The sequence below is a fragment of the Nelumbo lutea genome, chromosome 8, assembly GCF_056320005.1.
Source record: "Nelumbo lutea isolate HS-2025 chromosome 8, American lotus-T2T, whole genome shotgun sequence".
In the NCBI taxonomy this organism is placed as follows: domain Eukaryota; kingdom Viridiplantae; phylum Streptophyta; class Magnoliopsida; order Proteales; family Nelumbonaceae; genus Nelumbo; species Nelumbo lutea.
In genome coordinates this window covers 23115201-23143100 of record NC_142691.1, presented here as the reverse complement: position 1 = coordinate 23143100, position 27900 = coordinate 23115201, and the positions used below count along the sequence as shown (strand labels likewise).

Below are 27900 nucleotides of genomic sequence, written 5' to 3'. Positions count from 1 at the left end.
TTAAGGTGGGGAAAGAGCAAGGTTTTTAAAATTGACCAGGAGAACAAACCGGTCAGAGGTCTAGTTCACAGGTCAAATGGTCCAACCGTTCAAATTAAATGGTCAGCCCATTCTGACAAATAAATAAAAAACAGTCAAAAACATACAAACGGTTAACCACCCTGGTCAGCAGTTTGATGACCAAAATCAATGGTTTTTGAAAGAAAATGGACCGGTTCCCGATTTTTTCAATCCGACCATCCAGTCCGGTTTTAAAAACCATGAGAGAAAGAGAGACTCTTTTGGAAGATGAGAGATAGAGAAATTAAAAATGGGAAAGAGCAATCTAATTCTGGCTAGAAAGTACTACCCATCCTCTGACGTTCCTACCGGATCAATGCAATCGATTCCCAAATACAAACTGGAGCTTTTTATAATTCTTAGGAACAGATGCAGCGTCGTATGAGAATTTCCAGCATAGTGCATACTACCAAGTACCAGCCTAACTCCAATCAAGCAGCTTTAGGTTCAAGACTTCAAGTTATTTCTCAGAAATTACGACGACAGCTATCTTGACGAAAATTTAACAACCATGAAAATGTCATTACCAAAACTCGAAAATAGTACTATCTCCCCTCCACTTCATTTTCTACGAATTTTAACGTTGAGGGTCCATAGAACCTTTCCCTCGGGCAGGGGAATTGACCTTGGAAAACGAAGTGGCACTTCAAAATCTCCCAAGGAAGATAGTGGAGATGGAAGGTGAAGATTCTCAGGCTGGACGCTTACACAAAGTTGCCTTCCCACCTGATGCATCAGAAAATAGTAAACAGTTAATATGTTTTAAATAATACAACACCAAGATGCATATCCTCAATACACAACAATGCCTAATGGTGTGTTTTATTTAAGTGGGTAAGTGTTGACCTAGTTCCGCGTATCAATGGCAAAACCAATGAATAGTTCAATAACAACCTGCTAAATCCATTCATGACTAGAATGCTTTGTTCTTCTAGTCCATGTTGACTCCATGACTTGCATCAACTCCACTCCCAACCTCGTGAGCTAAGCAAATGGGTAGGTTCTAATAGGAACCGAATGGAACTGACCTCGAACAAGTCTTGAACCGCCCCTACCCGATCTGTTATGGGGTAGGGTCTGGTTCCAAATTCTTGGAACCAACCCCAACCCAGTTTGATTCCAGGGTCTAAGGATTTACCGTACCCAAACCGACCCTGGTTGACCTTGGTGGAATCGGCCTTTGAACCGAATTTACCTTGAAATAAACCTCAAAATATCTTTAAGGATGTGAAGATTTGAACCCAATCACTCATGGTTAAAAAAGCCACGGTCTCACTTGACAATTGTATTATTTAAGTGATTTGATCATTTGTTTTTATTCTAATTGAATGTGTATAATAAATATTGTGCAAAGTAATATTTACAAAACTTAAATTATAATGACAAATCTTTAACCATATATTAATGTATTATGTTAATCTCCATATTAAATTACCCAATTTAACCGATGATCAAAAAAAATTACTCAATTTAACCAATAAAGATAATGTAAGTTTTAAACTACATATTACCACAGGTAGACCCTGTAACCGACCTCAGAACCGCCAAAGTCAGAATCAACCTTCACAGGGTAGGTTCTAGTTCCAAAAAACCTGGAACTTACCGCTGCAGGGTAGGTGTTGTCGAAGAAGTCAATTGACTGATCAAAAATAGCTAGTTGAGGGCCAGGTCAACTACATTACTAACTAATACTCAAGGTGCAGTGGCCTAGGATGGCTAAAGCATCGACTAGATCAATTAATTGGTTAATGACTAGTCAACCAGAAAATCATTTGTTTGTTTGTATCTCTAATTATTTGAAATAATGTAGAATATGTCCGCATTCTATTATACGGATGCCATTGCTTTAAACTTTTGTGATAGAACATGATCGGATAATGGTATATAAAATAAGAAAAAGGCATAAAATTAAAGAAAGGCAGTGGAGGAGTTCTTTTAAAGTTTTTTCCCCAATCAGTGGTGTACTGGTATTCTTGAGTACTGATACTCGGTACAGAGTTGCCACAGAGCAAAACGAATGATCAAAGTCGCTACTTTTCTTCAGAAATTTTCTGTCTGAAAAATAAAGACTACAAGTACATGTTCTAGAGCATTCTTTTTTTTTTTTTTTTGCATAACTGTAGTTTATATTAACTTATATATGAGATTGCATCAAAATCCTAAATATAGAATATATCTTTTTCATCAACTAATCAGTGCCTAGGCACAAACTAGTCAGCAAATTGACTAGAGAGGCCTAAAACTAGTCATCACTTCACCACATTGATAACACTCAAAATACTAAATCAAAGATAGATGCGGAAAACATTTAAATCATTATTAATTTATTTAGTATCTTCAGAGAAAGGAAAATAGGAAATCAAATATATGTTTATAATCCAAGTTTATATGCATGCATACATCATTTTTTTATGAATACATGCATACATCATTTCTTTCTTGTGTTTTAAATTGTCTATATCTAACTATGATGCAAGTAAGAAATAGGACTCAGAAAATGAATTTAAAGGATTACCCACTTAACTTGAAAACATGTCAAGTGAATGGAAAAAAAGGCAACCAAAGGAGTCGTCACTGGAATCACTCAAATGAATCATCATGCACAATTAAAGGTATCAACATGATTTGATCCCCCATGATAGGGAGTAGAGTCAAATCGGTAGAGTTAAGGGATTATTCATTCAGAAGTCATCAAACCAAGTCTAATTGGTAAGTTGGATTCTCCTAGCATAAAAGCTTAACCTGTCATATTTTGTCAAAGCAATCACGTTTAATATCATTGTTGAGGTTAGTAATGCAAGAAAATGGGAAACACATTTTCCAATTCAATTTGTTCTCAAACTGCACGTGGAAACTTCATAAATCATGACTTTCTTGCAAATTATTGAACTGGAACAACACAACAAAAAGGCAAATACCATATCCATACTGCTAGTTAATCTATTATAGGGATGTAAATGGGGCATGATAACCCCGTCCCTATTATGACATGTTTGCTAGGAGTTAAATTGAATTCAGGTTGTTGAATGTCAATCTCTCACTGGTTTGGCTTATATTGCATGCCAGTCAATATTTCTGAGCCATGAGAAATTAACATACTTTTACATAGACATCAAGTATTTTAATTTTTCTTTCTTTCCTTTTTTTTTTTATTTTCACCAGGCGGGGTGAGTTCGGTGCAGGGTATAATCAAGTAGGGTTGGGTTCAGGTTGACTTGAACCTGTACTAAACCCAAACCTATTGACAGCTTTAATTAATTACCAGAAACTACTAAACCAGATTCCAGGATGATGTGTGCTAATTAAAAAAAAAAAAAAAAAGGCCAATTCGCTTGAATCAAAGAGAGCAACACAATGAAACAAGAAAAACAAAACCATCATACCTCAGAAACAAGCTCATCTTTTGTCACAGGTGAACGCAATTCACTACCAACCTTGATGAGCCTCCTCAAGGACTGCAATAAATTTTAACTTGTCAGATTATAGGTCTGGAACAAGGTGTCATAGCTTTTTCTTTACATTACATCAAGTTTTCCGCTAATTATTATTTGTCAATCTTTCCATTATATATATCAGGGTTCTTCACAAATTACACAATCGCTATGATTTCTATTTTTGTGGTTTTCAAATTTAGATTCACCACCCAATTTCAGTGTTTATCAGTGGATACAGAATCACATATCCACATCACAACATATTAATAAAATGTGCTTTCCTTAACAACCATAATAATAGAAACACTTTTGGAGGAATAGGAATACACAACATTTCCTTCACAAAAAGGATGAAAAAGAGGGATTGGCCACTAAGAAATTAAAGAACGATATACAAGAGAACCTACCATCAGAATTAGGAAACCACAAATGACCATGCCCTATAGAATCATCAAAGGTGACCCCATCCAACAAGTTCAAAAGGTTAGGCATAAGGATGATTTCAGAATCTCGAAGATTCCTCCTAGATCCCAAGTTCCAATTCAGCCCAAAGGATGAAGAAGGATGAAAAAAGTCAAGCACAGGTCTCCAAGGAAACAAGTCTTTCAAGAGATACCTGATATGATTGAAAAACAAGGATATTATTAAAAACAAGTCACATCACATCACAACTTGTTTCTATCCCAAAAAACTAATAACAGGAAAACAAAAAAGACAACTAATATAGCAGGGACTTCACTAATTTACTAGACTGTTTCTCCACACCCCCCCCCCAAGTTGGGAATAGATATTAGTCATTACCAACTTGCATAAATCTGTCTCTAACTTGACCCTTGTAACTGCTTTGGTGAAGAGATCAGCAGGCTGCATATTGGAGGCAACATAAGTAAGGCACACTTCTTGGGAGGCAACTCTTTCTCTGATAAAGTGTCGATCCACCTCAACATGTTTGGTTCTATCATGCTGTATTCGATCAAGTCCAGTAAGACATTTTTTTCTGATAAATGAAGAAATTTTTTAATCACAGAACATAAGAGATACAAGTGACCCAAGAAGAGGCATGAAGTGCGGCCCCCTCAGAAAAGACAAGAAGATTCTTAAAAATATTTTGAATAAGTTACAAGGTAGTCCAAAAAAGACTGTCCCGAGAAACCCCTTGTTTGGCTAATGAATCAGCCATAGCACTTGCCGATCTGCTCACCCATTGGGCACTAACAGTCGTGTTGCTAGTCAGCCAATTCACTTTTTTAAGGAGGTCTCTATCACTCCAAATGGCAGAATTTGGTTCAAGAGACATCCCACCACCACCTGTGAGTCACCTTCAATTAAAGGATGCTCCACCCCAATCTGGTTTGCGATCTGAATCCCTTGTACAACAGCTAGTATCTCTGCTCTTGTGGAGTCACCCACTCCCACTGGTCCTGAATATTAGGAAATAATGTTGATATCCTTATTTCTTAGGACTCCTCCTACACCCAAGTTCCCGGATTACCCTAGCTACTCCCATCAAAGTTCAGCTTAATGACACCATCTGAAGGAGGTGCCCATTCTACCACTCTTCTAAGCCTCCTAGAAGAAGGAAAAATCAACAAAAAAGTCTAAAATTTTCAGCCAATGGATTGCCCTTGTCAATGTGCAATCCTGCACTTCAGGGAGATTCCTTTCCTTTTCTAGGAATATTCTGGCATTCCTTTCTTCCCAAATAGTCCACACAAGAGCTGCTCTGATACATTTCCACGTAATTCTCCCTCTTCATTGCGCCACCCGAAATAAGAAGGGTTAAACAACAAACTTACATCAGATGGCAGGTTCCACCTACATCCAAACAAACCAAAAATCCAATTTCATAAAGCTACAGAAAAAGGACAAGATATTCTGAGCTTTACAAAGAAAACACCAGTTAGGGGAAAGACGCAAGGTTTCTTCTTTTGCAGATTTTCCAAAGTACTGATCTTACCATGGTACACTTCCCAACAGAAGATAGCAATTTTAGGGGGGACCAGCCTAGCCCAAATTTCTTTAATAGGAAATTCCCCAAGGGTAGAATTGAAGCAAGGGATTTGAAGAAAGAGGCACAAGTAAAGGAGCCTTTTGGGGTAGGGGTCCAAATTCTTCCGTCAGGTTTAGTAGGATCCAAGCAATCAGACTCAAGTAATAGAAGTAACTCAAAAACACAAGGGGATTCTTCATCCCTTAACCCCTTACAAAAGCCAAAATCCCAAAACAAAGATAAAGGAGGAACCAGGTTAGGAACAAACTCAGATACTGGCTCTTTTTTGTAAAGTGAAAGAGTAGAGAGAGGGGAAGAGATCTTTGAGGGATTGGTTACCCACCCAAGTATCTTCCGAAAAAAGAATTGAAGAGCCAGAGCAAGCTTCATACCTGATTAGACTGAAGAAACGGGGAGAATTTTGTGTATAGCCTTCCAAGGTGTTGAGAGAGTTGCCTAACGAGATACCCCAACATCCCAACCATCCTCTGAGCAACCATGAATACTAGCCACCACCCCATGCCATAACCTCTCCCTCTCCAAGGGCCATCCCCACAATCACTTTCCTAGTAGAGCTTCATTCCTATGGACTAAGTTCCCTATCCCTAGGCCCCTTTCTTCCTTGCTTCAACTAATTACTTCCCATCTAATCAAGTGGTCCTTTTTCACCCCCCCGGTTCCCACAAGAAATCTCCCATTGCCTTTTCTAATTTCTTAGCCTCCCATGTAGGAATTCTAAAGACTGATAGGAAGTAGGTTGGAAGATTTGCAAGAGTGTCCTTATTCAAAGTCACTCTGCCCCTATAGAGATGCAATTCGTTTTCCAAGCCACCAACCAGTTTTCAAATTTTTCCACAATAGGAACCCAAAACCGACTCTCTTTAGGGTTAACACCTAGGGGAAGACCTAAATAGGTCAAAGGCCACTCAGATGTGGAACAATCTAAGCAACTTGCAATAGACTCTACCTCCCTATCCTCCAAATTTATTCCAACCACAACTTTTTCCAAAATTGATCTTCAAATTGGAGACACTCTCAAGGAGATTTATTGGATTCTTAAGTTTCCTTACCCTTCTCAAATCACTCCCTTCACAGAAGATTATTATATCATCAACAAATTGGAGGTGTGTCACCGAAATGCTCCTTTTGCCTAATCTCCAACCCCTTATTAAATCTTCCCCATCTGCTTTTGAGATCAATCTACTAAGCACGTCTGCAATGAGTTCACATTTGCACCCCACAAGGGGGCGCCCCACAACGTCCCACAACACATCCCCGTCATGTATCGGGAATATCTCCGATGATGACATCATCATTTCTGGTACTATCATCAGGAGATGTGAACTCATCTGCAACAAGGGTAAAGAGGAAGGGTGAGAGTGGATCACCATGTCTTGGGCCTCTACCAGCTAGAAAAAAATCTTTTACTACTCATTTGACTAAAACTGAGTAGTGACAAGATGTTAGGCAACCACTTACACATTTACACCATTAATCCCCAAAACCACATTTCCTTAGGACCTCTAGTAGGAAGCTCCAATCCACTAAATCATAAGCCTTCTCCAGATCCAATTTGCATATGAAACCCCGATTAACTGACCTCCTCATCTCCCCTCCATGCATTCATTTGCAATAAAGATCTTATCTATAATCTGTCTTCCTTGTACAACGGCTCCTTGGACTTGACTGATAAGAGGAGAAAGAACTTCTTTGATCCTCAAAGAGAGCACTTTTTCCAAGTTCTTATAGATACTAGTCACCAAACTGATCAGCCTAAAATCTTTGGGATGTTTAGCATCAACCTTTTCGGAACCAAAGGTAGAAACGTGGCATTCACTCCAAGACTAATCACATGATTGCCCTCAAAGTCTCTAAAAACTTCTATTAGTTCTTCCTTAATTATGTCAAAACAGTCTTGATAAAAAGCCATAATGAAGCCATCACTATGGCTTCTCTTTTGTTGTTTTTTCACCTGTCTTTGCCCTTTCTCCCTCCCTTCCCCTTACTTGAGAACTAAGAATTGGAGTGCCACCCTCCTGTTCCTTTTCAAAATTCTCCCCTATATCCTCCTCTACCAAGAGTCAAAAAGTCTACAAGATTAATCCCCAAATTCTTTCCCCTTCATCCACAGTATCATTCAAAGCCTCCACATCCTCTAAAGCCTCTATTACTTCAATTGAATCACTAGGACAGGCAGCTTTTGGAAGAGTGTCACTAGGATAGGCAGTTTTTTGATGAGTGCCAGCTTCACCTGCGGGCTGAGACAAAACAACAATTGGGGATTGGGGAAGGGGGCAGATTAGTATCAAAAACTCTAGGAATGCAAGAATCAAGACAAAACATACTAGAAACACCAAAACCTGAAATGTCACCACCATATCTGCCTAGGTTCTGAGAAGTTTGCTGGGATAAGTCTCCTCAGGATCAACGTATGTTGCACTAACAGGGAAAAGAGAGTGTTTGTTTCTTTGCCATTTGAATTGGAAGAAGACATGCACGAACTAATGACACCTTGACCTTGATCTAGATGTGTAACAGGCTCTTCTCTGATTTTGGCCAAGATGTTCACCTCCCTCGAAGTACCGCCTCCCATTCCCAAGCTCTTCAGCGGCTCCAAAGAGTTTGCAGGCTTAGGGATAGAATCTTCTCCAAAAAGAAGTGTTGTTCCAAGGTCTACATCCGCTACAGAGGAGCTTTTTGAGTAATTGCTTCTCACACTTCCTATGTTGGAACCCTCGAGGAGATGCTCATCATCTTCCTTTTTTTTTGATGAATGATAACAAATTTATTAATTCAGAAACAGATTTAGAGTGAGTTCATACAACATCCTAGGGAGATGCGCGAGCTGCAGCCCCTCCTTGAATCTTACAAGTAAACTAGGAAAGAAAAGCAAGAATCACAACTGAACCCAAAACAATTCTTCCCTATTTACCCCTTGCTTAGCTAACACATCTGACAAAGTATTTGCTGATCTCCCCACCCACTGTACAGTGACCAACATATTCCTTGTCAACCAACTAAATTTCTTCATTTCATTCTTGCAACGCCACATAGCCTCTTCAGGATTTTTCAACCAACCCACCACCACTTTGGAATCCCCCTCGATTGTTAGGTGTTGTACCCCCAGCTGGTTTGCAAATTGCACCCCTTGTACAGCAGCTAAAAGTTCAGCCCTTATGGTGTCCCCAATTCCCAAGGGACCTGAGTAGAGCAACAAAATCTCTCCCTTCTCGTCTCTCAAAGCACCCCCCATTCCGGATAATCCTGGATTACCCATGCTACTTCCATCAAAGTTCAACTTCAGTGAGCCTTCGGATGGAGGAGACCAGCTTGTAATTGATTTGTCCTTTAGAGATGAACACTTCACTACTGCTGACCAATTTCTCCAAAGGTCGTTAAAGAAGAATTGAAGAAGGATTTCCAAGGTCTTCAGCCAAGGTATTGCCCTATTTAACACACAGTCTTTCAATTCCTGACTGCTCCTTTCCTTCTCTTGAAAAATTCTAATAATCCTTTCTTCCCAAAGAGTCCAAATCAAGGCAGCACGAGCACATCTCCACATAATTCTCCCTGTTGTTGTAGGCCAATAAAAGGTAGAATGGTTGAAGAGCATGTGAACTTCTGCTAGTAGACTCCAACTACTCCCAAACAACGAAAGTAGCCAAGCCCAAAGGTCTGTAGAAAAGAAACAAGATATTAATAGGTGGTAATAATCCTCACCGTGAGCTCTACAGAGGATACACCAATTAGGAGAGATACAGAGGAAAGGTCTTCTCTTTTGTAGGTTATCTAGAGTGTTTACTTTCCCATGGAAAACTTCCCAACAAAACGCCATAATTTTTTGGGGAGCTGGCTTGCACCAAATTTCTTTTGACGGAAAGGGTTGGTGAGTAGAAAGTTGAGAGATGGACTTGAAGAAAGAAGCACAAGTGAAGGTTCCATTGGGTCTAGGAGTCCATACCCTCTTATCTGGCTTGGAGGGGTCCAAACAAACCTGATTAAGACAACCAAGCAAAACAGAAAGAGATTCAAGTTCATCATCCCTAAGTCCTCTACGAAACCCAAAATCCCAAGTAGGATCTAAGGGTGTTCCCAAAGGTGAGACAAATTCTGAGACCACCTCTTTTTTGTGCAAAGAAACAGAAAATAGCGAAGGGAACAGATCCTTTAAAGGTGTGTCTCCTACCCAATGTTGCCAGAACAAACTTCATACCTGATAAAATTGAGGAATTGAGGAAGGGTGTTGTGAATGGCCTTCCAAGGTGCCGCTAGGTTAGCTTGCCTTGATACACCAGCGTCCCATCCATTCTCTGACCTCCCATGAATGCTTCCCACCACCTCATGCCACAATCTCTCTCTTTCCAATGGCCATCGCCACAACCATTTCCCTAACAAAGCTTGATTTTTTCTAGTTACCCTCCCAAGTCTCAAACCCCCCTCTTCTTTACTTCTGCACACAATTTCCCAATTAACCAAGTGATCCTTTTTTTCTTGTCCCAACTCCCATAAGAAATCTCTCATCAACTTCTCCAGCTTCCTAGCTTCCCTACCTGGTATCCTAAAAACAGACAAAAAATAGGTAGGTAAGTTAGCCAAGGTAGCTCTTATTAAGGTAATTCTCCCTCATAAAGAAACATAATTCCTCTTCCATGAGGCTAATCTCTTCTCAAACTTTTCTATCACCAGGGTCCAAAATCTACTCTCCTTAGGATTTGCCCCTAAACGAAGCCCTAAATATGACATAGGCCAAGCAGAGGTGGAACACTCAAGACACTCCGCAATAGCCTCGACCTCCCCTACCTCCAAATTTATACCCGCTATGCAGCTCTTTTCCAAATTTATTCTCAAATTAGAAATACTTTCAAAACCTTTGATTAGCTCCTTTAGGTTTGCTACCTTTTCGCTAAAACCTCCTTCACAAAAGATCATTAGGTCATCTACAAACTGAAGGTGGGTGATGCGGACTTGGTGTCTCCCTATTCTCCAACCCCTAATGGCATCTTCACTGTCATCCTTGGTAACGATCCTACTAATCACATCAGCTACTAAGGTAAAAAGAAAGGGTGAGAGTGGATCTCCTTGCCTGACACCCCTGCAAGCTGGAAAAAAGTCCCTCACCATACCATCATCTTCCTTTTCTTCTTCACAGTTTACCCACTCTGAGTCAAGACCATCGTCATCAGACCTCCGCTGATCAAACATCTGGTTTGTACATTCTAGGGTCGTGGAATAGGAGACTAGTCTCGGTCTCCAGCTGAAATCCTCTGCCGCTGTTGTGTTCGATCCCCCCTCTTCGAGCCAGGTCTCGAGTTAGAAGATGATAAACCTAAACAATGGTTTATCACCTTCAGTCCTGCCTTGGTCATGTGACCATTTAAATGATCACATGATGCCCTTTTCTCCTTCAGCCCAGCCCCTTCCTTAAATCTTGAAATACTGGGTGATGGCCCAATTAAAAGCCCATTACTAAAAGTCTTTGAATTGTCTAGAGGCCCAACCAAGTGTCACTCAATTTAGCATTCCAGCTAATTATTTTCATTTAGACTCTTAGATCATTAGGCCCTCCAAATTACTAAGAAACCTTTAGTAAGGAACCTTTCATCTCTCCCCTCTTCCACTTAACTCAATATCCCCTTCAATGTCCGAAATTAATCTCTCCACTTCTGATCTTTTCTTTTTTTTCCTACTCTTGTTGACCTTAGTTGTCATAGAAGGCTCTACAACTCCTATTTCCATCTCCACTCTTTGGGGGATTACAGTAGGTTCTACCCTTTCTGGGGTTATTTCTAGGAACTCTTCTTTCTGTTTGTATTCCTCCAACAACCCACAAATTTGGCTCCCAAATTTGGGCACTAACAGTCATGTTAACTTCCTTGTAAACAATTCTCCCTCCTTTATTTCGAAAGGAAGAACCTCCTCACTTCCCTTTCTGTCACCTAGTATTAGTCGTTGTGATGTTGGGGTACCTGTTTCAGGCAAAGAACACTGATTAGTACAAGAAAACAAAAGAACAAACATACCTGGACCCGCTGGAGGCAAGTGAGAAGAGGGTTGTAAAGGGATTTGAGCAACAGAGTTCGTATCTAAGGCCTCTCCCTCCGACTGGTTCTGCTATGAAGATGACCTAGGTTCGACCAAAACTTCTTCATCCCTTACAAATGAAATTTCCTCAAAAAGCTTCCCCTTCAACGGTGTTTCTCTGTAATGCGATAGACTAGAACCAGGTCCCTCTTGACTGATACCTTGAATAGGCTGAGTTTCAGGAATAGTCTCAGTTGTTGGAAGAGTTGTCTCCTATCAAGCCTCAGTAAGGGTTGCTAAAACCACCTTACCATTGTGCAACACACTATCTGGAGAAACCTGTACAAAACTCAACGTTTTTTTTCTCTTCTAATCCCAAACCAGACGAAGACAAACCTTGTATTTTCTCCTCTGTGACAACTCAATATCCAAACTGCCCTCCTCAAGGAAATTGCCCGACTCTTGTAAATTGATACTACCCAAACTGAGAGTTTCTCCAGTATCCGAGTCAGAGTAGTCTTCGTCTTCTGACAACATCTCCGCTTCAAGATTTTGGATTTCACTTCGTTTGACAGACCTTGGGTTGCAACAATCTGGCAAGTGGCGCAAAACCTTTTAACTGGAATCCACTGCAACGACTGATTTGAGCTTTTGAAGTAAGTAGTAGAGCTCGAGGATGACGATGCTAGACAAAGTTTCCCCTCTACCAATAGTGCTTTCCCAGTCACGTGTTGTTTTAAGTCCTCACATGCCTTTCTAATAGAAGGGTCGGGGCCAGTAAGAAATTCAAACACCCTATTTGTTTCAACCAACTTCCTCAATGTTGCTGCATCCTTTTGGCTTTCCCATTCAATGATCAATCTCAAGCCAGAGAGATTTTAAGGTTGAGAAGTAAACCGATACAGGTTTCTCCCCTGTTTAAGATTATTCACTTCACTTTTCAGTTCATATGCCCTAGCAACATTAAGGGGCTGTGAGTAGGTTTGATTCATATTCTCCCAGATTTCCTTAGCAGTCTTCACCCATAAGTAATTTCTATTGATGTGTGGCTGCATAGAGTTGCATAGCCAAGTCATCACGAGATAGTTTTCTTAAACCCATTTTGCATAGGTTGAGTCTTCATTTGCTGCTTTTTTAATGTCTCTGATTACATATCCAAGCTTTCCCCTTCCCCCAATAGCCATCATGGCCGATTGGGCCCATTCCAGGTAATTTGTGCCACCAAATTTAACAGTAGTAATCTAAAAAGTATTATCTGACATACTCCCAGACCCCATAGATCCTCCTCCAAAGGATTTTGGTTCCTCTCCACCTGGTTCCATTCTGATCACACCACAAAGACCTCACAAATACTCCCTTAACAGGTCTTTAACAGAGCTTATGCAGTAATCCAGTACAAACTACAGGTCTGAAATACTCCCTTAACAGTCCAGTACTGAAACCAGAACAGTATAAGTAAATGGGGTAAGTCAAAAACACTAGAACTGACTTGTTCTCAGTAGAAACCCTAGAACCAGCCTAGGGAGAAAAACAAAAGGACTCAGCCACTCCTTCCAGAAGATCCCAATCATTTCCTACAAACTGTTGGATCTCATAAAGGAACTATTTTCTACTCAGAAACCACTGAGTGCCAGTACCATTGAAGGCTTAGCCCCTAAACCTTAATCTGATCCAAAGAACTCTGATTCTTCCTTGTTATTGGTGATCTCCAAGATTGCAGATCTTGGGCAGCAAGAATTTCTCCACTAAACCTCCAAGAATCAGGCAAGACAGACCGAAATATCCAGCCCTTATACATCCTTAGACGGCTGGACGAAGCCTACATAGGAACCCTAGCAAGCCCTAAACCTTGCTCTGATACCAAGATGGCTGGTGTTGTTCACAGTCAACCAGTATTCTGATGTAGTTTCAGCAAGAAAACCAAAAGAAAAATAAGAGAAAACCAGAAGAAAGAAGAAAGGAAGAGAAGAGAAGAGAAGAAGAACGAGAAGGAAGCAGATCAAAATCTGTTTCTGCCGCCCAGATTTAGTATCTATATGTTTCTATTATAACAAGATCTACAATGACATCTATGCCCCTGCCACCCAAAACACTCCTTAATAAACAATAACAGCAATAGTAACAGCAGCTATAATAGGCCTAGTAAGGTCCAGAAAGACTAATAATAAGGCCCAAAAAACTAATAACAGGTAAATAAAAAAGACAACTGACATGGCAGGGGCTTCACTAATTTACTAGACTGTTTCTCCACAATGCAAATAAGGCTTCTGAGCTTTACTTTGGTATAGGAAGTAGTTCCAAATTTGCTCTCTGAACGACAAGTATCCCTTACCAATCACAAAAAGAAAAACGGAAGGCAAGATCCCTAAAGTATCAAATCTCCATCCAATTAACTCAATTTACAACATTTCTTATTCTTATGAAATAATTCACAACATAGATAACTACAACAATAAAATGTTGGATAGCAATCATAACGTATTTCCATTCAATTCTATTTCCATCTAGATTGAGTCCAGATACAAATATAACAATAATAAAAATCATGATACCCTAAACCACAAAATAGTGAAATATATTGGCATCATCTCATAACTAAATTAAAGAGTTTCAATCATATTGGCATTGATCTAATTCTAATAATTTGATGTGAATCAGCACTTGTATATATACAAGGATACTTGAGTAGAACGTTTAAACTACATTAGGAATAACATTTATTTATTTTCATTGTTCATAAAACACAGTTACATGAAGAGTGATCATGCAAGCATCCCGTGTATCAATGGATAAACTTTTTCGGAGAATAGTTCATAGGTCCTGTTCTAACTCAACAATTGTATAGTTACAGTATACAGCAATACTGCAATATAAAGAAAACAATGGTCATATTATTCAGGCCCAGTTGGTGTAGGAAACTCATTAAGGGTGGAAACCAGTGTTTTAAAAACCAACCCAGAGACAGAACTGTTTTTGCCTCCGGGTCACAGGTCACCGGTCTGACCAGCCAGGTCAAACTGTTCATACCATGCCACATCAGCGTATAAATATATACATATGTGTATATATATTCAAATGCATATTTTATCAATAAATAGTGTATAATTATGTTTCAGATATTATATGTAGTATTTTATATTTAATTTATGTTTTTTAATTCAGTTGTTTATTTTTTCTACTTATAAAAATATTAAAAATTGCAATTTGAGGCCATAAAAGGGGTTTTTTCACGAAAATAGCAGGGCAAGGCGCCAACGGCACCTAGGGACACATAGATCTCGAAAAGTTACCCAAAATTTAAATTAAAAAAAAACACCTCAATCGGGCCTTAGAGTGCAAAGTTATGGCCTCCCGAAGTTTGCATACATAGTATGCGACCCGCGACCTGGTCACTGTTGCAAACACAGAAGCAGTAGACGCACTCGTAGGCGAGCCTAACCACCGTGGCCGGCAGCAGCAGCACTGAAGGAGGGCCCACACAACAGCTCATCAGGGGCCACTTACCTTGCCACTCTAGCCAACTCATCGCCAGCTTACCTTATCCCTTATCCCTTACCGTATCCCTTATCCCATCTACTTATCCCCTGTTCTTAGTAGGAGTTGTGTTACCAGTAGAAATAGGAAGTTAATTACCATTAGAAGTAGGAGTTTGAGTTTCGATAAGAGATGGATTATCCTAGCCGAATACAACAAGGAAACCCTCTTGTAATCTATTGAAAGGAGCTTGGAATTGGAATAAAGGCATTGAATTTTCGATCAAGAAAGAGCTTAGGAGAGTTAGGGTGATCTCTTGGACAAATCACCCCCTAGTTCGCCACAATAGGGTCAGCACGCAAAGGGAAGGGCAAGGGAAGGCTAGGAGTTTTCCCCGTGGACCGACCCGTGACGAGATCCTACACCTGGGCCCATAACAGTCACTAGGTCGACCGGGTCAACGGTCCAATCATCTGAATCAGGCAGTTTTTGACAAAGTCAATGGTTTTTAGCATTTCTCCTGGTTTTACTTGAACCAGACCCAGAATCTTGACCGGGTAACGGTTCGAACGGTTCAATCGGACAGGTCAACGATGGGTTGAGAACACTGGCGGAAACCATGGTTGTGATGGAAGGAGTGCAAAGGACACAAGATAATATGAATATAAATAAGTTGATCATTGAAAGAGATTTAAGACTGGTGGTGGGATGGTTACAGGGCAGGGAAGCAAAGCTTATGGGCTTATAGGGATGAGCTAAAGAACTCAGATGCCTAACTAAAGACGCAGAAGTGAAATTTCAATGGGTAAAAGGGATTGCTAACAGTGCGGCTGATTAGCTAAAAACTGGATGGAGAGATCAAATTTTCTGGGCACAATTGTAAGAAAAAAGAAAGGGAGAAATAAGAGGTTTTTTCTCTCGTTTGTTTGATTGTAAATCTGTACATTTTTTGTTATTTATAAAAAATATAAACAAAACAAAAAATAGTATAGACTCTGCTGACAAAACCACCTTGAAGTAATAAAAACAAAACAAGCATATTGTGACAAGTTATTGTGGTTTTAATGCATCACATTCACAAATTATAATGGACATTTGCAAAACATAGTATAAGAACCATCCACTAACTGCTACATCCAAAATGGTACTAAAGGCACTAACAAGATAAATTATGTGACTGTACAAATATCATTACAAATACTAGATTCGAAAAGATGATCAAAACTATTCATAATGTGGGAAAGAAAACTATAAATGAAGTATTACACCAAGACATACCAAGCGAGCATTATCTAGACGCTTTGCCGCAGTTTGATATTCCTTCATTTTATCCTCCTTGGTCTTTGGAACTACTGTAACGGTTTCTACTTCCTCAGGTTGGTAAATCTGATTAATTAATCCAATAAGTAACTTCAACAGGTTAGGAGGCCAACACAGAGACAAGGGCTTTCCTGCTTCTAGTCAAGAAAATTCATTTTGCAGTATAAAATATGCATGTTAATAAGAATTAAACAGAAAATAGGGGAGAAATATAGCCAAAAATCTGCAAGTTTAAAAATGTATTACAGAAGGAAAAAGAAATATCACTCACATTTGAAACTTACAATCGGGCTACACCCATACAGAAATATCTAACAGTTGTTTTTTCCTAATGAGAATGATAAGAAATGGTGATTAGATATATGGATCTTGGGATGTCAGATCTTAGGATTTCACTAGCTGTATAAACAGTAAGTATACAACATTGTTGCCTAAAATGGTCAAGGTACATATGCTTACCATATGTAAAGATTCCACTAGTACCATACCGATAAAAAAAAAAAGATTCCACTCCACAAGTACTATCCCATATAAGTAAGCATTACTGTTTTAAAAGGGTGAAGGGACTCAAAATAAACATCCAAATAGGCAAGATGGTGCAAGTGAATTTGATAACATTAACAACTCGGCACTCTTGAATGTGTGGTAGAATCATTCACCTCAATTTAAATAGGGACCAACTTGAGAGCTATAGATGATTCATATCTTCAAAGCAACCAGAGATTGGATATTCTGGAAGGCATATTGTTTCATTTTTCAATAGGAGATTTTTACTGTGAGGAAGAATTGCTGTAGTCAAAGATGCTCTAATCCAATTTTCCACTTTGTGCTGATTCTCAAGATGTCACTATGTCAGAATGGTACTGGATATGCTTGAATAGGATTCAAAAGGCTTCCTTTGCAAGGAATAGTGCAACTCCACCAAACTATCATTTTGACTTGAAAGTTAAAACACAATGAGACTCAAGAAGCAGGATGGCTCAACATTCACACTTTTTCACCATTTGGAATTCTAGTGTCTCCTTATGGGAAGGTGGTATTTTAAGGTTAGATTTAGAGGAGCCAGAATTGTGTCAAACAAGGTTTGTAGAACACCATAGCATAAGATATGCATCATTTTCAGGGTCACTAATATGCTAAATACAAGGATTTATGACAAATAGCCAATATTCAATACCTTCCCCAGAGATGACATGGTTCAAAACATGAAAGCTGCAACCCATGAGTATCACCCCTTTGAATCACTCAATACATAAATTTTGTGTATTACACCTATCACTACTTTGAACCATGTTTTCAAATGCAGAGAGAAATCTAGCTTATAGTCTGTGCTTGAAAATGCCAACTCCATTCAACTATTCAATTTAAGAATGAAGCGCAACTTCTCAACATCCTTTGATGCGTGCCTTAGGAGAACTCACCCCTAAAAGCTAGCTGTTAGAGGGAGGGAACCTAAGCACTTATACCACACAACAGTATCCCATACTACCGATGTGAGATATCTCATATTAGCATCCCATACTACCAACATGGGACAAATGGATGGTAACATAGGGCCCCATTCTCAAGTCTCTGCTACAAAGGTGAGGTAGATTTTGAGTTCCAATGGAAGGAGGTATCCAAGAACAATACCACTAGCAAGGAATCATCCTGGTGAAGAAATAGTTGTGTCCAAAGAGTCTAAGCTTGATGTTTGTCACCTATTAGGCACTTGAAGCACTTGGACATTTAGTCTTTTTTTATAATAAATAAAAAAGAAAAGTATTAATTGAAAAAGTACATCCTAGGGGTGATGAGAGATCACCAACAACAACAACAAAACAAAAACAATACAATATCAAAACATCAATACGATAATTCAGCCCACTGACTCCAGTTAGAGACCAAAACCCATTCCCATGAGATTCCTTTTGACACCCCCTCTAATTCTATTAAGATTAAAATCCATTCCAGAATTCTTGTTCCACTAGATATTACAATTTGACCCCTGCTCCTTGAGTGGCCTTCCTAACATATAGCAAAAGAAGCACAGTTCCATGTAATTTTAGCCTTCCTATTTCCTCTCAAAGTAGGCCAACGAGCAACTACTTTTTAAGCAATCTTGGCTCCTTGTCAATATTAAAGAGGCTGAAGAAGTATCCCCAAATGTACTTCAAGAAACAGTATTTGAAACATAAATGCATTACATTCTTCTCTTCAGCAAAACTTAAGCATCACCTCCCTGCCATCTGAATTCCCCTGTTTTTGATGTAATCTTGAGCAAGAATACTATCCCAAACAACTAGCCATGCAAAAGCCTCCACTCTAGGTGGAATGGGATTCCCCCAAACTCCTTTCACATCCAATTTATCCACTTGATTCCTCACAAAGCTCCATAAAATGACTTTACAGAGAAAGCACCATTCCTACTCTCTCTACCACCCTACAACCCTTCTCTCTACTTACAACTCTACCAATTGCAATTTTGCCAAGTAGATGACTTTCAATCTTTTTTATTTATCCAACATGCCCATATTGTAATGGAGATGATTGTTAGAAACCTAATATGACCTGCAACTCAGCCTTACAGGCCTGAAATCTATAGTTGTGTTGTATTATACTCACATCGAGTTAACTTCAACAATGGAAGGGGCCTTGAAGGCCTTGCCAGCATAGATGTCAAGGTGACACCTAGATGACAAGGCACCTGTGGAGGGTCTCCTCACCCAACTGCCTACATATTTGTGAAGAAGGTGCTACAAAGTATTTTTATATTTGTTTTATTTTGTCATACTTAAAATATTACAAAAGATATTATCACACTAGATTATTCATTTTGAGGGTTTACAATATTTTTATATGCTTATACGAGTTACTTTTTATTGTTTTCTTATTTGTTGGGTTCAATCAACACACAAATCAGTAATGTAGTCTTGAATGCTCCAAGATTACAAACCCTGAACCAACAAGAACTTGAAGATTTTATCCTATCAGCGCACAAGAACAACCAAAGAATTATTATTCTTATTATTGTTATTATTCCTAGAAGGAAAAAACAAGGGTTCAACCCCTATGTTTTCTGTATGTTCTTTTCTTTCTTCTTTTTTCTTCTCATAAATATGTTTTTTTAAGCTGAATGTTGATGGGAATAGCCAGGGTAACCCGGGTCCCCCTGGGATGGGAGGGTGTACTGAGAAATGAGGCTGGAGAGGTTGTCTTACTCTACTCTGGCCCTTTAGGTATTGGGAACTCTATCCGGGCAGAGCTGTTAGCTGCAATACAAGGAATACTTCTTGCAAAAGAAGTGGGCATGGAGCAGCTTCTGATTGAAGGGGATACTAAGACAGTGGTGGACTGGTTAAATAATCTGGAGGATGTCACTTGGGGCTACAAACATGAGTTAAAGAAAAAACGGCTGACAAGAAATATGTCTATAACAGTACAGTGGGTTGGGAGATCAGCTAATGCATTTGCCGATGTCTTGGAAAAACAAGGGACAAATAGGGAAACATTGCTCTGGGTGCAACTGTAACTCTTGTTTAACATCAACATTCATGTAATCTCTGTTGTAGTTTATGTATTTGCTGTTTGGAGAGGCGGCACCTCGCACCCCTAAGGGGATTTTCATGTAACCAATCTTTGAAATAATGGAAGATGATTTTATTTATCAAAAAAAAACAAGGGGGAGCCCATCCCCCAACCCAGGTGCAGGCGGGATTCAATCCCAAGTCTCCACTATGACCAGCCGGAGACCTTACCAACCAGCTGGTTGGAACCTTGCTTCTTCTCATAAATATGTTGATATGTTTTCTGTATGAGGTTTATACTTATTTTATGAACACTGTGGTAATTATTAGTCAAATGTTACTGCAAATTATTATAAAACTAGGGAACTACCCTAGGGTTTATGTTTTTTATTATAAAAGGAAAAAAACCACCACCAAGGCAACTAAGCAACAAGGCACCCCCCTCAGTCACCTGGGTTCGCCTCAGTGCATTGCAAACTACGCTTGCCAGCAGTGATAATCCTTTACCTCACTAATTCAACACTAGCAACTTCAAACAGAAGCCAAGGGGTGGGAAAAAGACACATCCTAGCTTTTCTCCAATATGTATATATTCTCTTGTTCTTTTTGTTTTCCCTCCAGTCAGTACTGAAAAGCAATCACTCCTATTAGTGCATTTGCATAATATTCAAAAGAGGCATTGGTTCCTTGGAGATCATCAAACATGGTCAATCACTCCAATTAGTGTCTGTACACGCCTGTTTAGATAGATAGATAGTTGAGCAGAAACTGTTGAGACATAATAGTAATAGAGATCCCTTCCAGTTGAATGTCAAAGGATAATCATCTGTTCAACATCCAAAAAGAAACAGGAAAAAAACAGTTCACGTTAAATAGGCATGGGAAATGACTGGACCTTTCGCTGTTCACGGATGAGATAAGCGTACTTATCAATATTTGGGACAGCAAGCAACTTAGGCATCAGGTGGTTGCGAAAATATCCAGGAGCAACCTTCACCATTTCACCAGCCTTGCCAAGCTTCTCTAAGCTCTGAATGTTCAACTTAGTGTCAAAATTTTAACTTGAAATAAGTTGGAAATGAAATTAAAGGAGGGGTTCACAAATCCATTTACTCACTGTTGTAAGAATTACTTCCAACTTTCTGTATCTGAGTCCTTGACTAGTGAACAATAATGGGTGAGTTATAATATCAAAACTATGAAGACTTTTATCCTTAACGATCTGGCGCAGGATATTTCTACCACATTGAAAGTGAGCCATCCTTCTCTTTCAAAAATGTCTGTTACAAGCATAAAGATTGATCAGATTGAATAACAAACAAGCTAAAAACATAGAAATCAACAAGTGAAAATAACTCGTGACAAGTGTAAGAGGGTAAAAGTACAAAACAATAGGACAAGGTAATAATATTGTGAAAAAACAAGCCAGAGCATGTGCACAGAATATGAATAAGAGAAAACATATAAAACATGGAGCAAGAGAATGTATGAAATACGAAAAAAAGTTTACAGGAGTGAGCTGTAAAACATCGAGGGACACCAATTAGAAGTAGCATAAAGTATGATGCAAGGGATCAGCAATAACCACACATAAATGTAAATGATAATAAAAATAAATAAACAAACGAGAAAAGTGTTAATATCAGCATCGGCCACTTGATGATACAGACTGATACGTTCTGCTCAGATGACACAACCACCTAATGGGTTGCCTAAAAAGGAAAAATCTTCTGAACCATGAAAAGGTCAAAATAAGGAAAGATATTGTTACAAAATGCAATTCCAGCAACCATGCACCAATAGCAACCACCTACTGAGTTAGAAGGTCTTCTTTGGGGTTTGAGCATGTTAGCCAGATTAAATATTTCAAAAAATATATATATGAAAATTGGAAGCTAAATTGCAATATTCAAGTTCCGGTATACTGATCAAAAATCTAGTACAGACATTGTCAAGGACAAAATTACAAGTCATGATTGACAGGTTGAATTGTGTTACAACAGCTCTGGAAATAGCATTTTTATCAAGTATCCATCTGAATTTGCTGTTGGCATCTGGTTCAAGTAAGATATCAAACTCACGTGCAAATCATGCATATAGTAAATGGAAACACAAAATACAAAGATGCAGTTGATCATCACTAATGAAAATAATAATTGATGGAGGAGATTTTCCTAGCAACAAACCATAAATTTATCAAAGAAGGGTAAACTCACAAAAGGAAGGCCAAAAGAGGGGCAAAAATACCTAAGAAGCAAACAAGTCTGTGAATAAGACAAGTTACAAAGGCATCTTTCCACTTCAAGCTCACATTTAGGGAAGCTTCAGCAAATGATATCTCAATTTTTGGCAATCTCAGTTTTCACATAGTTTTGGCATGGCATGCCAAGTAGCCAACTAGAATGGGGAAATGAAAAAAGAAAATGGATTTCAAGATGTGTATCCTGATTGGTATTACACAAAAGATTGTTTTTTGGAGTTCATTGGTATGTGCTTGAGGAAGCAGGGATTTTTTAAAAAGAAAAGATAAGTATATTTCATTAAGAGTACTTCAAATTTCAAAAGCCCATTATAAAAAGATTGTCTACAATGAAACATACAAGTATACTAGTTTTCCTATCTACATATCTGTATACAAATCTTTTTTCAGCAAAGTTTTATTATATTAACTTGGAAAGTATGAATGATTAATACAACTTCATTGGCCAAAGTGTCAATCCCTTCTTACAAGCCCATATTACAAGGATGCCAAAACAATTGCTGCCCTCATAACCCCTTGTTTGGCTAAGGAGTACATCTGTATACAAATTGTTCGAAACCAAAACTGAGCTATGTGCTAAGGAGTACATCTGTATACAAATCATTTGAAATGTTCCAAATCGCTGCAGTATAGAGCACTTTCCCTTTCTTTGATAAAGCCCCTTAAGTTCCACCTTAACAGCAGTGAATCCAGATTGGCCTGAAAACCAACCCACAACCTTGAAGAGGCTAGTAAATCTTGCCCAAACTACAACAGCCACCTTACGATGCACAAACAGGTGGTCCCTCATGTGTTTCCTGCCCACAATTACACATAAATCAGAGTCAATCAGAATGCCTCTTCTATGAGGCATCTTCCTAGCATTGCAGTCCACACTAGGAATGAAACCTTTGAAGAAACGGAATCCATATTCTGATGCTGGGGAAGTCCAAAACAGGTAAGTCAGTCATTTAAAGGAGATGGTGGAGAATAACCCTATTACACCTCCAGATTCGAACATCACAATTTAGCTAGTCAAGTTGCACCCTTGTGAGGAAACAGGTTTTTTCCCTTAACAATGGGTTGGGATACCCTGAAAGACTTTTTTTTTGGTAAGTACCTTCAAACTTTATTAAAATTCAAAGTAATGGAACATTATAAGCAGCCCTTAGAGAGGCACGAGGTGCTACCTCTCTATATTAAAACAAAAGACAAATTACACTTGAGCCCAAGACAAACGAGTCATATTCAACCATTATGGATTCTGGACCATTAAAACAAAAGACAAATTACACTCCTATAGTACCAAATTATGGATTCTGGATCCTTTGGCCATCCCACCACCAATTTTGAGTCCCCTTCAATCGTGACATTCGCTATGTTCAGCTCATTAGCAATTTGGACTCCTTGTACTGCAGTGAGCAATTCTGCTTTGAGAGAGTCGCCCATACCCACAGGGCCAGAAAACAACGCTATTGAGTTTAACTTTTATATCTATTAAAACCCTTCCTATTCCAGAAGGGCTTGGATTACCTCAACTACTGCCATCAAAATTCAGCTTTACAAAGCCTTTAGGTGGAGATAGCCAATGAACATCTGCTCTTTCCTTTCTAGAAGAGTTCTGGCAACTACTTCCCAAATTCTCTAGACATCACCAAAGGAGAACTGAGAAAACAGCTCCAAAGTCTTGATCCAATGGAGCACCTTGACCATCACACAAACCCTAAGCTTTACTTGCTCCTTTCCTTTCTAAAAAATCCCTTGCATTCCTCTCTTCCATAATAGTCCTTTTCCTTTCTAAAAAATCCCTTGCATTCCTCTCTTCCATAATAGTCCAAACAAAGGCTGCTCTCACACATCTCCACATTATTCTTCACCTTTTTTGGGCCAAGTAAATGTAGAAGGATCAAATAGTATACTAACCTCTGTTGATAAAGTTCACTTGCACCCAAACAAATAAAAAAACCAACTCCAAATAACTACAACAAAGGGATAGGAGATCAATAAGTCATAGCAACTCTCATTACTAGATTTACATAAAACACACCAATTAGGAGAGAGACACGAATTGGGTCTTCTTTTCTATAGCATGTCCAAAGTACTAATCTTCCCATTAACTACTTCCCAACAAAAAGCTTTGTGTGGAATGGGTCTGCACCAGAATTCTTAAGGGCAAAGAAAGAAAGGTCATGAAATTACAAAGACACTTGAATAAAGAAGCATAGGAAAACAAAAACCTTAGGATGGGAGCCCAAATACACTTATCTTGCTTATCGGGGTCTAGACACACATATTGAAAATTTTGTAGGAGACCTAAACAAACCATTAGTTCATCGCCCCTTAAACATTAACGAAAACTAAAGTCCCAATTATGACCCATAGGGAGTAAGGGAGGAACAATGGATTTTGAAACACACTCATTTTTATACATAGAAACCAAGTATAAGGAAGGAAAGAGATCCTTTAACAGGCATGAACCAACCAATGTACCCTCCCAAAAATTAACCAAATCCCTTAAACAAACATCATATCTAACAAAACAAAGTATATGATACCCTAAAAGACTTCTCTCACTGTAAGGGGACTAACCTAAGTAATAACACGGACTAACCACTAAGACCAAACCAACTGAATGTCTGAATCCATGGACCTACTAAAAAGGAGAGTAAGCTCTTAAAGTAAAATGTGTTCACACGCGTTAGAGACAAATCAAAAGAAACAGAAGAACCACAAATTCACTAAGTATAAAAAGCAAGTCTGTGGACTATGCTCACAAAAGACAAAATATGGGAAACAAGCAACTGCAATGACTGTTACTTATGAGTTATGACAGAATGTGTCCCCTCAAATGTGACACGTAGTAAGAGACTGCAGGTATGGAATAAAGCGAATCCACTACATGAATTGCAGCCCAAGACGTGTCATCATTGCAATGGTTTAAAGATCTGAACCCATAACTGACCAGCGAACTTTCTGAAAATCTTGATAAATGCGTATGCAAAAACGGCTCTCCCTTTTTGCCTATAAATAGAAGGGTCCTTGATGTGATAAGGGTCCTTAAAGTTGCTCTTTCTAGCTTTCTTGCTATCTTTTCCTTCTCTGTGTCCTACTCATGTTCTTTAAAGCTAAGACCATTATCACAGTGCCTACCTTACACTCCATATCTTCACAAAAGTATAGAGGGCAATAATCTAAGGGCCTATTTGAAAGGGATGAAGCTTTGATTAAGCTACTTTCACTCAGCTGCTTGGAAGAAGATACTAAGACAAGCTTCCCAAGAAGGCCAAATTTTTTGTTGAATTTCAGCAAGTCTAGGACTTCTAGGTTTTTCCCTAAATATAGCTTATAGGCTGCCCATGCAGGGCCCACCTTGCAAAGCCAAAAGCTGTTGCACGAAAGCCCTCCCAAACGGACACTAAGAGAATACAAAAAACTAAGGGGTTATAATGCCAATTGGGCTATGCAAAAGCAAGGCCCAAGCAAATGCTTATAAAAATGCGAACAATTTCATCACTATACTTAATCCCCTTTCCCACCCTAACTTTTCAATTAACATGCAAGTCTTGTATTAATCCCAAACAGATAGCCTCCATCCACAAACCTTCACAGTGAAAAAATAAAGAACAAAAAAAGGAACTACTTCCTTCACAAATCTTTTAACAAAATTCCTAAACACGTTATAGTTTCCCCAAGTCATTGTGACCAACAAAAATCTCCTTTCTGACACTTAAGTTTGCAACGATGCCAATTGTACCCCCAAACCCCTAACCTGAAGAAGTCTTATTATATCTTCTCAAGATTACTAAATATTGGTCTAATGTTCAATGAATAAATAAAAGCAAATGTCAGAGTAATCCATTCTAAAAACCTAAAGAAAGGAAGTTGCGGTTTCAATGCAACCACCTTCTCAAACCAAACAAAGCCTAAAAGACAAACCAGTAAATGATTCAGTTCAGCCATTTCAGTTGTATCAAACAGCCCCTTAAATCACAGATCTGGAATGTTATGTGCACGATGCACCTGTACTGCCCAAAAGTGATCCACTTAGACCCTTTACATGATTACATCACAGATCAGACAATAAGGAATGACAAAAATTTGAAGATGTGGTATGCAATAACGGTACAAGAAAAGAAAACAAATCAGTATCCTTAGCATTGACTTTTAAGAAACAAAGAACCATTCCAGTTCAATACTTGTAATAACCCACCCTAGCCATGGATAGAGGTGGATCTGGGCAATGGTTGAGCTTCAACCCACCAACCTTTTTTTTGAAAGGTGGGTAATTCATTGATGATGTAAATATAAATATAAGGAAGGTTGTAGAGGGACTAGTTACAAGAAACTACAGGAAACAACTAAAAAGGCAATACAGTAAAACTATTGCAAGTATATAGATACAGGTCCCATGGAGAGAGCACTGAGGACATTCAAGTAAATGACCACAGCGGACGTAGATATGATGATTTGCCACATTTTTAGAGCAAATTTAATGTTGAATTGCTATTTCTTAATTATTATGCATGCTGAATGGTACATAGTTTTCAAGGCGTCTAGATGAGGCTAGGCGACCACAGGGAACCCAAGCGCCTAGGCGATGAAATAGGAAATCCATAAATCCCTACCCCTCCTAAGCTAGTAATACTGAACAGTGAATAGTTAAGTCATTAACTAGTAAATACTAAATAGTAATTAGGTCTGAAATTCTGAATCTAACTAATTCAATTTGAAGTTTTAATTATATGCAGGTATGTAGCTTACCTAAAACCAATTGTCAATTTGTGCACGTGGTTATTGCTTCAAGTATGAAGAAAAAGAGAATAAACAGAGTCTGAACTTATGCAGAAGAAAAGTTAGAAAAAAATGCATAAATTAGAAGAACAAAATTGGGAGTGTTGCCCCTGTTTTGGTCCAAGAAGAAGACAGGGGGGGCGGAACCCATGTTTCAAACCAAGAAAGCAAAGAGAAAATTGCTAAAATGAGACAACAAAAGGGAGAAGAAAAATGAAGGAGGTGGAACCCCTCATTCAGACTACCTTCGAGGAAAAACAAAGGTAAAAATTTTGCAGATAAATGAATAAAAAAGAGGGCAGATCCATTCTCTCAGCCCACCATTGAAGATAAAAAAAGGGGAGGGCGAAAAAGGTTGTAGGAAAATGAAGAAGAAAAGAAGGGGCGGAGCCCCTGTCTCAAACCAAAAAAGGGGGGAAATCACAAAGAAAACTTAGTGCAATGGGGCAAAGCCCCTGATATGGAAGAAAAAGAGCAGAAAATAAAAAGGTCAAGAAGAATAAGTGGTGTAGGGCAGACTGAAAACTGGGAAGAAGAAACTCACTTGACATACCTGCCCTATTCGAAGTTGTTTATATTTCTTTTTTGTTAAGCAGCTATGGTAGGTTGGAGTTCGACGGGGTGTGAAACAAACCTCGCAGTGGAGAGCAAACCTTTGCCAATATCAAGGTTTTAAAAGCCTCTAGGCGGAGGCGAGGTGTAAGACTCAAACTGAAAAATTAAAAATTATGGACATAGTTGATATTAAGTTTTTAAAATCGAACCGGACAACGAACCGTTTAGGGGTCAGTTCTCAGGTCAAATCGTTTGATCGTTCGAACCGAATGAATGATCTATTTTAATAAAAAAATAAAAAAACAGTCAAAAACTGTTGTCCGGATTGGTGGATCAAACGGTTTGACTGCCCATGTCAGAAATTTGCTGACTAAATCAACAGTTTTTTTGCCAAAATACGGTTTTACAGTGAAACAGAACCGGTCAGGTGAACAGTTCCCAAATTTTCCAGTCTGAACCGGTTTTGAAAACATTGGTTCATATAATTAATAAAAAGCATAAAAGAAACAA

At 38.8% G+C, this 27900-nt stretch overlaps 1 protein-coding gene across 5 annotated transcripts; it reads right to left on the bottom strand.

Annotated features, from left to right (window-relative positions):
* Nucleotides 1-386: 386 nt before the first annotated feature.
* LOC148843340 (Ribosomal protein L9/RNase H1) lies at nt 387-27563 on the bottom strand. 5 transcript variants are annotated; one of them, XM_088960040.1, is made up of 7 exons: nt 27389-27523; nt 26806-26875; nt 20923-21085; nt 20701-20835; nt 16258-16365; nt 3444-3515; nt 387-786 (listed from the first exon to the last, which is right to left on the bottom strand). In XM_088960040.1, exons 3-7 carry the CDS (start codon nt 21064-21066, stop codon nt 622-624), a joined length of 624 nt encoding a protein of 207 aa, XP_088816166.1. In that variant the 5' UTR covers nt 21067-21085; nt 26806-26875; nt 27389-27523; the 3' UTR covers nt 387-621. The 5 variants fall into 5 exon arrangements, with proteins under 5 accessions (XP_088816166.1, XP_088816168.1, XP_088816165.1 ...); XM_088960042.1 differs by having other exon boundaries at nt 27380-27477; XM_088960039.1 differs by lacking the exon at nt 26806-26875 and having other exon boundaries at nt 27470-27563.
* Nucleotides 27564-27900: the final 337 nt, after the last annotated feature.